Here is an 11,361-nt window from a genome sequence, read left to right on the forward strand (position 1 = left end):
ATCAAATACTGAAAAAACACCCTTAAATCATTTCCTCAGCATATTCATGTAGAACATGTTTACCAGGGTTTGTGGTTTGAAAGTATATCTGAAAACGTGCCGTGCTGAATAAGGAGGAGGAGAAAATGCCACGCCAATCCCTTTGTGATTTTTAAACCTTTATATAAACCTTAAACAGGAATTCTGCACATTGTATGAATTCCTTAACTCAAATTTGACTAGCAAGTCACTGCGACATCACGCAAAGCCAAGTCTTTATCAAGCATGCATAGCCCTGAATAGTGGATTAAAGCTTCTTGATGCAAGGCGACAGCGCTGTCCACTGCACCACGCTGCCTTTTGACGTTCATTGGCTTCCATTTATTTCCATACAATATGAAAATCAGTGAGCAGCCATTTGAAACTTGTCTTGGAACATGGCAAAATGCATAACTAAAACTTCCTAAATCCTATGCAATCTGTACTTTGTATCCTAAGTTAGAGTTGCTGTGGTGTTGAGCTGTATTGCATTACAACAATGAATAATAAGTTGATGTAAAGTTATCAGTGTATTAGAGGATATTTCAGCAGCAGTTTGGTTGATCCGATGTACGTGTAGTGTTGATACACTACACGTACAATGTAAAAGTAAACTAACATTTTACAAAAACTTAAGTCGAATTCAGTGCCAGAGAAACATTTTATTTCCTCTTTCTACAGAGTATTTGGATTCTACAAGGGAATCCTACCTCCTATTCTGGCAGAGACACCAAAGAGAGCAGTCAAGGTGAGACAAAGGACATGGCTCTTTGTTCACTGACAGCCGCAGAGCTTCTTGGCATATGATGTAACGCTCAGGATCTGGTTTCTTTGCAAACTGCTTCACTCCCATATGAAAACACTCAAACCACAATCATTCTAACATGGTACACACGTGTTGATTAAACACATGACCCCCTCTGCCATGTCTGCCTCCTCAGCCACTCCTGTCCGTTCTGTTGGTCTTCCAAATATTGACTTACAAGCATTTGAAAGAAAGCCATCTCTTGAGAGCCATCTTTGGATATTTGTAATGAGGTTTAGCATTTGGAGCTAACGTGTAATGGGGTGACAGGGATTGGGGTGAGCGGGGGGGTGGGTGGCGCAGAGGGCCCTGATGCTTGGCATAGAACACCTCTGTAATGAGATGCTGGAAACAAGGATGTGTGAACTTTAAAAGTAAGCACTCACACTGAGAAGATGGGGTAATCACTCACATTGAGAACAAAGCTAGGTGGTGAGAAATGTCTGGAGCCAGAAAACAAATTAAAGCTCCGATTAAAACGGTCTTGCTGGCATTTTGCCCTTGGTCAAATAAACAGATCTGTGGATCTGTCTGCTTTTGAGACTTTTGTCTTTCCACAAAGATCAAGGTCTGAAATTCAAAGTGTACCGTCATTTCATGTTCGTTTACTAAATACATGCAATCTTCATGTAGTTTCCCCTTTCCTTTTGTGTGTTTTTAAGGTAGCTTTCTTTATGTACACCATATGTGGGTGTGTATGTGTGCACAGATATCACTTTCTGACAGCGCTTTTATCCTGATCTTTCCCATTGCAGTTTTTCACCTTTGAGCAGTACAAGAAGTTGCTGAATTTGACCCCTTTGTCTCCCGGTGTGGTGAGTCTTCCATCCAGGGACACCTGAATACACTCTCACTTGAAAAAATAAATACGCACGCACACCGGATTTGGAATAATGTTTTAGAGTATAAAAACAGCTCACCTGCCAAAGGCTTTTAAAACAAAGACAAATGCCAAGAATAATTTTGCCAGGCAAATGAATTAATAAAAATGTAAATGTCCTTGTTAACATTTCATTTTCAGTGCTGTTTCATGTAAAACTTTTAGTAATGCAGGAATAGGTTTAGAAGGGAAATTCTTACTCATTTTGTGTTTTTTATCTTGGTCACACATTGGACAAGATAAACATGAAATGATTTCCAGAACTTAAATTAATACTGTTGGCATAGTGCGAGCAATTCAGCACACATTTAGTCATTTATGTAGCTGTCAATGTCATTTTCAGAACTTCTGAAACAAACCACTTTCACCTCAGTTTAGCATTTAAATGTATGAAGCAGCATTTATATGTAGTTGGCACTCAGTTTGGGACATCAGCTTGTCATCAGCTGTGATCAGTGTGGCACTAATGACTCCATGTCTCTGGCTGAACCTTTGCTTTTATGAGCTTCATTCCCAGCAACAGAGCAGCCACAAAAACTACAAGCATTTGTTCGGTGCTGCTACGTATGTGTTAATCCAGTATAACTGGCAGCTTATTAGAAGGCTTTTTTAAAAAGCAAAAAAAGTAATAATTGCTTTGTTTTCATTTAATTGACTCACACTGTGTGAGAATCTATTCAGATTTTTTTTTTTAATTGAAGATAGGAAGGAGCTAAATGTTGCATAACAGCAACAGTTACCATAAGACTACGGTGCAGACTTAACATTGGGCAGGTGCTGTGTTTTGCCAATGCTGTATGTTGTGTTAATATAAAAGACAACCCAAATCTGTAACCTGGAGTCACAACAGCAATCATAGTGCTTGCACTCGGCATAATCCTGGAATCTGCAGTCTGGTTTGCCCATTGACAATTTGATTAATGCTTATTCAAACAAAATGAGTGTGCCCCTTCACTGCTGACAAAGACGAAAAATCACTTTGCAATTCTACAATGAAAGCAAGTAGAAAAGCTATGGTGGTAACAATACTGCCTGTCTGCTGTGACATTCAGTCATTTTTAAATAAGCTCAGCCATGTGGGAAGTCAGACCTTACAATTTAAAACAGCAAAAGGAGTCCAGCAAAGTTTGTGACATGCTAGTGATCTAAAAGTTGAATTCATAACAACTGAGACAGCTGATCAGATAATATCGTTTACCCAACCTCAACTGCACGTCCAACAGCAACTAATCCCAATTCAGGAAAAAAGGCGGTTAAAAATCAGTGTATTAAAATTTCAAGTTCCCATTTAGTTAACTTTAATCACGTTATTTTATCGCAGCGTGGCTACACTGGGACAACCCACTGGGATTATATCGTTTATATCGTAGCACCTTTTTCTCTTCATCCCCAAGTTAAGCAGGTGGGATTCTTTATAGCCTGGACATAAACACAGATTGCCTCTTAAAGTCAAGATGAACCCACAAAACTTCATAGTCACCACTTCTTTCAAACCCCGATGTTTGGAAGTAGAGCCAAAATAGTCTAATATTTAACACAGTACTTTAAAACCAACTTGACCAACTTGCTTGGCGGTTGTTAATTCAGGAGACTGGTTACACCACAGGCCATGAGATAAGAAGAGGTTTCATCCTTCTTGAGTAATTGGTTTTCTGTTATATTGAGTCAGAGTTTTAAGCTAGAAAGATTTGTATTGGTGGGGTGTGGTCACCGCACACCACCTATTCAGGTGGCAGCCAAGTGTCAGCCATGATGGATGGCTTACCTGTAGCTCAGTGTCAAAGCCGCCCCAGCGTGGAGAATATCCTCAGCTTGTTTTTACAGCCATTTCTGGAGTAATGTTTACCTGTCCCATTCATCATGCCCTCTTCCCACTCTTCTTATGCCTCCTTCTGACTATCTTCTTTCCACCCCTTCCTCTTCCTCAAGTACCTCTAACCCCATTCCCCCCAGAGGCCCTCGCATATCAAGTACTGTAATCACATCAGATCATTAGTGCAAGTGAATTACAGATTGGTTGTGAATGGTGCTCTCTCTTCCCCCCTATTCAGCATGGCACAGCTGAATGCCTTCACTCTGATTAATGAGGACACACACAGTAATAATACAAATAAGGAATTAAAACGTGGCTGGCTGGCTGTGTAAACATCGCGAGGCATGTCTGAGAGGATGGGTCCCGGGGCTCTGACAGCAGGATAAAGAGGCAGGAAGAGTAATGAGCTATAGACACGTTCTTGACATGTTCCCATTACGCCTCGCTCTGAGCACGCATGCACGCACACATGTACACACACACATGTACACACACACTTAGATGCAGAAATAGACAGACCAATGTAAGTACATGCAGTGTTGCAACAGCCAGTTGTATAAAATCGGTGCTACATTAGTGCATGTTGATTGTGATGAGATGAATGAAAGCAGAAAATAATTTTTTGGCTTCTTCAGTGCAAGTTTGTTACCTTGCTCACATTCCTACTTTCTACTCACCTTCCTCTCATTCCCATCTGTCATCTGGCATTTTGTCTGATGATAAACACAGGCGTCTTAAAGCATTTGTCAAGAAGTAACAATGATGGCTGTGACGAATACATATTTTAGACGAGACAAAAAGACTCAGAGAACCGGTTTCTGGAAATGAAATAACAACGGCAGCTCTTGTAACCCGGACACGTTGTCACTCTTCATTGTCTTCATCAGTTTATCTAGTTTGCTCTGTCTCTACCCAAATATTATCTCCACATTCTGAGTCCTAAATCACGTCCAACTCCCCTTTAGGCGCTGTCTGCAGCAGGGCTTGGTTCTGGCTTGACTGAGGCTTTAGTGATCAATCCATTCGAGGTGGTGAAAGTCAGTCTCCAGACCAACAGGGATTCCTTCAAAGAGGTTGACTGAAATAAAATATTGTCATAATGTGTAAAATATTGGTAATCTACACATCTTTCCATAGAAATCCGCTCACATGTGTTTCTTTCGAATTCAATCTTTCCAATACAGCAACCCTCCTCTTTTGCCCAAGCAAGACGGATAATTAAGTCAGACGGCTTTGGACTGAGGGGCCTTAATAAAGGATTAACATCAACACTGGGGCGCCATGGAGTTTTCAACATGATCTACTTTGGCTTCTACTTCAATGTCAAGGACGCTATTCCTACCAACCCGGTAATATGCCAATCATAATCTATGATCACACACTTACTTGTTTTGGGTTTTTTTCCCAAACCACTTTAACCTTGCTTTGACATTGGTAACCTTGACTACACCTAGTTTTTTTGCTATCCATAGGCTATGTGATATGCATGTGTGCCAACAACCTTGCCACAGGGAAATACCAAATGTATTTAACAGTATTATTAGTTAGCCTGACTGGCATGGAGGGAAGGAAGCAAAAATCAGAGAGGACTTGTAAGATCAGCCCCACTAATACCTCTTCTGTTTGCTCTTCATAACATCCTCAAAGTTTCAGATTACACATCCGGCAGTTCCTGATGGCCCAAACAAAAGTTAATTTTGTTTAATGGAAACGTTACCATACGCCAGTTCCACATGTGCAAACTGGAGCATTAGATTAACTCCAATGAACTAATTGGAAGCAGACAACTGTACTATTTTCAAGAGGAGGTTACAGTGGGAGGCCAGGCTCTGCAAAATTTTCAACATTTTTCCAATGACGCATGATGTACAGAGAACCAAGTGGTCATCTTCTGTGAATGATAATTATGTGGCTGGATGACTCAAATAGCTCCCTTCTTAGATTGTGGCAGTTGCTTTTTGGGAATTATCCGTCTCGATGCACATTGATGGAGCGATCCTGTTTGTTAGATGCTAACAGTGGCCATTGTCGAGACAGCAAAAGCAGAAATATTGTGGACGTTGTGCAATTCACAGGCTGAGCTGATAGTGGTGTTTCTTCAAAGGCCTTGTGTCAGCAACATGAGCAATGAGCTTGCAACTCAAACTTGTCTGCAGTCAAATTCAGACTGTCGAGTCCAGGTTTCTCTCATGTGGCCTTTTGACTAACAGAGGAGGCAGATAGCACACTGCCATCATTCACAAGTGAATGTGTGAGGAGATGTTTGCTTAAGGCTGTTAGGAAGTGGGTTGATGGGTGTACTTAGGCCACAGTTACGTTGCCCCCTTCTCCACATCCCACTTGAAAAAAATAGAAAAAGTGGGATTAGCTGTTGATTTACCACGGCTCTCAGGGTGTCCAGCCGCTTGAGAAAGGCCTGGACCAGAGAGGCTGCTGTCATTTGTAAAAATATCCTGGCCAATTAGCTGTCAGAGCTCTCTGAGTCTGGGCTTCTTTGGTACAGTAATACCCCTGTGCCGAGTCACAGCCCAATTACCCAAATTGTCCCCATATGCCTCCTCAGTCTGCCTGCATGAACCCTGTTTATAAATCCTCTGTCTTGGCTCCCCGGTGAACATGTGCTTCTGCTCAGCCAATCAGAATGCTGCACTGCAGTCAGGAAGCACTAATCTGCCCCCCGCTACCATAAAATGATCAGGGCTTTCATGCAAGCTTTGCAATCATATGCACAAGTCCCCTGATGCTCTCCCCCACATTCGCTCATAGACGTAGACACAATGTCTCAGCGCTGACTTTGTCAACTCCCTGTCACTACTTTCTTTTTTATTTCCAAAGGCTCTATTTGCTGTTTATGTTTTATGGGACCAAATTTAACCCTGTGGTTCACACTTTAAAAATATAAGTGTTACCCTTAAAAAGGCATACCTAATTTTATCTCCTCCTTTTTCAGGACCCTACCCTAGAGTTCCTGCGCAAGTTTACCATCGGCCTGTTGTCTGGGACCATCTCCTCCTGTGTGAATATTCCCTTCGATGTAGCCAAGAGCCGGATCCAGGGCCCCCAGCCAGTGGCAGGAGAGATCAAGTACCGCACCTGCTTCCAGACCATGGCACTAGTGTACCGCGAAGAGGGGTATGGACAAATGTGGGGAGGAGAAAAACAGGGGATGTTCAGGACAAAAGCTGGAATGCTGATTCATTCAAGAATTAATGAGCCACTTTGTCTGTTTTGTTAGCAGTCGATAGTTGGTTATCTGCCAAACTGGCTGTCAGAGAAGACAAATGTACCAGCTGGAGCTACAAGTTAGCAGGGTTTGATTGTGTGGAGTGAGTTTGCTACACTAAATACAGCAAAAAAGCACGAATAGCTTCATGCAAAACTGTGATCCAATGAATGGAAACTAAATAATGATGTTAGATTCTGGGCTGTATTCCCCATGAGTACGATCATACATTTCTGCAGTCTGTCAGTTGTTTAGTAAATGTTAACATATTTTCATGCCTCAAAGAATGACAGCTCTAAATGGAAGCTTCAAGGAAAGATGTATGTTATGCTAGCAATTGCCTCAGGCTTTCCACTTTCCCCCATGCTGCTCCGCTAGACAAGGGCCAGTGATATGTTTGTAGTTAGTGGATGTTGTTAGTATAGAGGTTGTTGCAAGAATGGCACTGAAATGTTGTCGTTGCAGGGGTGCATGGATGGTGCCCCATCCGCCACATCCAGTCCCCTTCTCTAACACAACACAGTCCCAGCTAATTAGTGGTCCCTATGGGAGACGTCGTTAAGCAGACCCTAACGAGCCGCACGGCGCTCCACGGGTCAATCTAATCAGACAGAGGGCCAGGGAGGAAGTGGGTCGAGCCTTATTAACGCCATCAGTGGCGGGGGCAGGGAGCGGGACAGGGAGCACGAGGCGGAGGCGGACAGCCACTGATCACCTTGAATGCATTAAGGAGCAGGTACTCGGTGACAGACAGGCAGCGCAGCAGACAGACAGACTGACAGACAGACAGGCTCTCACATGTATACTCATTCATGCATTCACAAGCAAGAGCACAAGCACATGTATACAACCAGCATATGGAAGGACTCAGATCAGTCAAACACTTCCAAAAATAAAAATAAATAGATTTATTATGTAAAAATGACTCTATTCAGAACTTGCTTATTATAATAGCGAACTGTAAGTATTGATGCATTGCATACATTACATCTAATAAAGCTGGGGCTTGATTCATGTATTGCTAGGCAGCTTCTGAATTTCTTTTTTAGATCAAATGATAATAGATTATAATACACAAGAGTTCACTTACATTGGCTTTCTTTGAGATCTGCAAAGCATCTAAAATGATATTTAATAAATGAAGTGATGTCAGAGGTTTAAAATTTGCCTCTGAGTTGTGCTGGATTTGACATATGAAGTAGGACACATGAGAAGTACTTATGTGCAGTCTAAAATTTACACACCACCACTCCATTTGCACTAATTTACATTTCAACTCCATCACAGCACAGCCATTACGCAAACTGAAACGATTTACATATTCTGGATTCTAGCTAAAATCTTTGCACATTAACACCTTACAGCTTTTCTTTCCTTTCTTTGCAGGTATTTGGCACTATACAAGGGATTGGTTCCCAAGATAATGAGGCTTGGACCAGGTAAGAAAAAAAATATTCCTCGTGTTAATATTGAAATCATTGTCATCCTCACAGCTTCCCTGTTGCAGCAGATAAGACTGCTGAAGAGAGCGATTAAGCAAGAAAAAGCCTTCCCTTAAGCATATTAGCATTTCAACTTTGCATGCAGTGCTTCCAGTGAAATAAGGCTGTAGCAAACACTATTTCCTTCTCAGCAGATTCCAAGGAACAGTATTTACATAATATTCCACAATAATAAGCTTTAAATGGAAATACAGTGAGCTAGAGATACCATCCACCTCCTTTGTAAACAAGTGCTACAAGCTTTTCACATGTTCCTGCTCTCAGAAACTCACTGGGGAAGTAAAGCCTCTGAAAATCAAATTCACAACGGGTACTTCTCTTATGTTCTCTCACAGGTGGAGCAGTAATGCTGTTGGTCTATGAATATGTGTCTGAGTGGCTGCAGAGAAACTGGTAACAAAACAGGGAACCCCACAATGGTGCCTTATGAACTGTGCCTTATTGCAAGTATTGTTACCTGATCAGAGTCATATCAGAATAAATTAGATTTTTTTTTTTATCTTAAATACAAAAAACTCAAAATACCAAATCAGCATTATATTATGTTTTAAAATGCAGCTTTCATTTCCCATATTCAAAATGCTACAACACATTTTGAGTCTGAAGGAACTGTTCTAATACCTGAAAATAGTCTTCATTGAGTTTAAAATCATTGACAAATCAGTGTTCCTAATGAAGTCATGCATTAACATAGTGTTTTTACATTTCATTGGTTGTAGTTCTCATGTTTTTCTTCTTTTTTTGTGCTCATCTCACTGGTTTGGTGCAACAATCACAGATTAAATAGACAAAGACAAAGTAGACTGAGCTGAACGCTTCAGAATATGAACTCTATTTATATAGAAATACTTGAAATGTGTTCAAATGACATAAAACACCAAAAATAGAGTGAAGGCATTTTTGTGATTATCCTGATTTCTGTCTATTTACAGCTATACTTGAACACATATCCTCAATTAAGATGAGTTTGTACAACGATCAATCTCCAGTCTCCTATTTTATCACATCATAATATATATACATATTCATCTTTTTATGGTATATGTATTCCTAAATGCAAATACAAGATGCAATCAGGAAGTTCAGACACAGTGCCCATAAAACAGTAGAAATCATATTTAAATTTAAATTCAGCAGCCTTCAAGAACACCTCATTGTGCAGCAAAGCACTGCTCCCAGTGCTACTGCAACTTTTGGAGGATTCCTTGGAAGTCTGCTTTTTGATTACACCTATCTTCATCCATGTACTACTGAGCCGTAGCAGAAATAGTGTTTTAATGTCTAACAAGAACACTGACGTTATGAAAGCTTATTGCAAAAGTTATTAATGCATATGTTTTTGCCAGTTTGTTCTTAATACACGGATCAAACTTGGCACCAGAAGCCCATGGCATCGCAAAGGCACGCGGAGAGTCTCTTTTGATGTCGTTCCATAATTATACTGGATGCTGGGGGCAAACCGTCCTGCCTGAGACAATCAGTCACAAAACTGTCAACATCTTTGAGAGCTTCCTGTTTTCCACGTTATTTAAAAAAAAAAAACAACAACAACAATTTTACATGCAGTTCAGTTTTTTCAATAATCATTTTCTGGCTTTGTCAAGATAGGTGCTATGAAAAATATGAAGGTTTTGCTTGCAGAATGCCACTGTCAACATTAACCCTGCACCATGAAAATGGGCAGTATTCGATGGGATTCTTCTGTTTTTAATGTACCTCCAAAAAAAATCTGAGTTTTATATGTTTTCAAGGTTTTATTGGTAAAATGTTGTGTGGATTTTCCTTTTTAAGTCCTTCCTGGAAAAAAAAACCTCAAAGCAAAAACAACAACTGGACAGTTCTTGCATGTATTGGTAACAAATAAAAAGAAAAAATGAACCCACATTTTCGTCACTGTATAATTGTGTGTTGCGTGTCCTGTAACAGTAGATTCGTGTTGTTGTTTTTGTCTTAACTGGGACCGTTTCATCTTGGCATCGATATAAGAATATCCCCTTTCTACAGTTTGCCACTTCATCACTCTCCTTTTTGTCATCCGAGCGCTTCGTAGCCAACTTAGTGTCAGTCTTTCTCTCTCTGGCGGGTAGTCAGCGCTCGAACATTTAGTGCAAGCTAAAATAACAAGCCCCAAGAAATTCAAATGGGGCTGCAGGGATCGAGGGGGTTACCACACACATTCTCTTTCTCTCTCTCTCAGTCTGTTTCTTATACAAATATTCAAAAATACATATATACACACACCTGTTGCACAGCCTTAGGCATAGTGGCTTCTCTAAGAGACTCATCTTAACTTCATCTGGTAGCTGGTATAGTGAGCCACGTTGGCATTTGACAGTCATCATTAATGTGGGAGTCACTCTCTGCCAAAATGGAACGGCTCCTAGTTTTTGCCTAGGGGCCCACGGTGAGAGACTAACAACCGTGGCTTGCAGACTGATGGAATTGTAAGCGCTTAACCTGTCCTTTATGTAATGGAGTTCTGAATCTGTATCTGTATTTTAAAAGCTTGTGCAACTTTACCATAAATTCCCTGCACACTGCAATAATCATAAATCTTAGAAGTCTCCCTCACGTCATTTTATTTGCGCCCTTTTTATGGATTTTCCCACCCATATCTGTAACATCTCAATTCAGTGGCTCCGCTTTGACAGGGCTGCAACCTGGGCATGGCTCTACCTGCCTTTCCCAGTGCAAATGTGGTTAATGATTAGTATATTAAAATGTCTGCAATTTACACTGTAGGTAAAAAGCAGTCAGCCATGCATACACACACACGAAGACACGGCACCAGACGTGATTTTTAAAAACATGGCACTTATTTTTTTCCATTTTGCTCACCTGTCTCCTCACTGTTGTTGTTTTAAGACATTAAGAAAACATTCTGGCTGTTGTCAGCTGCTTTTAAAAGTGTTCATTGAGCAGAAGCACGCATGAAGTCCTGTATTCAGCCGGTATTACTTTCTCTGCTCAGTGTTACTCTGTAAATGGCTGTCTTGCTTCTAATTGCATGCGGAGAAGTAAAGATAACCATATGACACTGAAGTCAGACTCAACTTAATTAATTGTAAACACGTGTCTGCCCTTATTATTTTTTTTTTAAGTACGTCTTTTAGACCTCTC

The 11,361-nt window shown here is 40.7% G+C and overlaps 1 protein-coding gene across 1 annotated transcript in view; it reads left to right on the plus strand.

The window, feature by feature from the left end:
- Nucleotides 1-11,283, plus strand: part of slc25a21 (solute carrier family 25 member 21) — an 89,654-nt gene extending 78,371 nt beyond the window's left edge. The window contains exons 5-11 of the mRNA XM_084913956.1: nt 700-766; nt 1,579-1,638; nt 4,482-4,589; nt 4,701-4,865; nt 6,467-6,648; nt 8,126-8,178; nt 8,577-11,283. Of these exons, the coding sequence (XP_084770082.1) occupies nt 700-766; nt 1,579-1,638; nt 4,482-4,589; nt 4,701-4,865; nt 6,467-6,648; nt 8,126-8,178; nt 8,577-8,638 (697 nt within the window). The 3' untranslated portion in view covers nt 8,639-11,283. The remainder of the gene's footprint in view (nt 1-699; nt 767-1,578; nt 1,639-4,481; nt 4,590-4,700; nt 4,866-6,466; nt 6,649-8,125; nt 8,179-8,576) is intronic.
- Nucleotides 11,284-11,361: the final 78 nt, after the last annotated feature.

This window comes from Perissodus microlepis, chromosome 19, assembly GCF_051167445.1.
Source record: "Perissodus microlepis isolate ML-2025 ecotype Zambia chromosome 19, ASM5116744v1, whole genome shotgun sequence".
Classification (NCBI taxonomy): Eukaryota; Metazoa; Chordata; class Actinopteri; order Cichliformes; family Cichlidae; genus Perissodus; species Perissodus microlepis.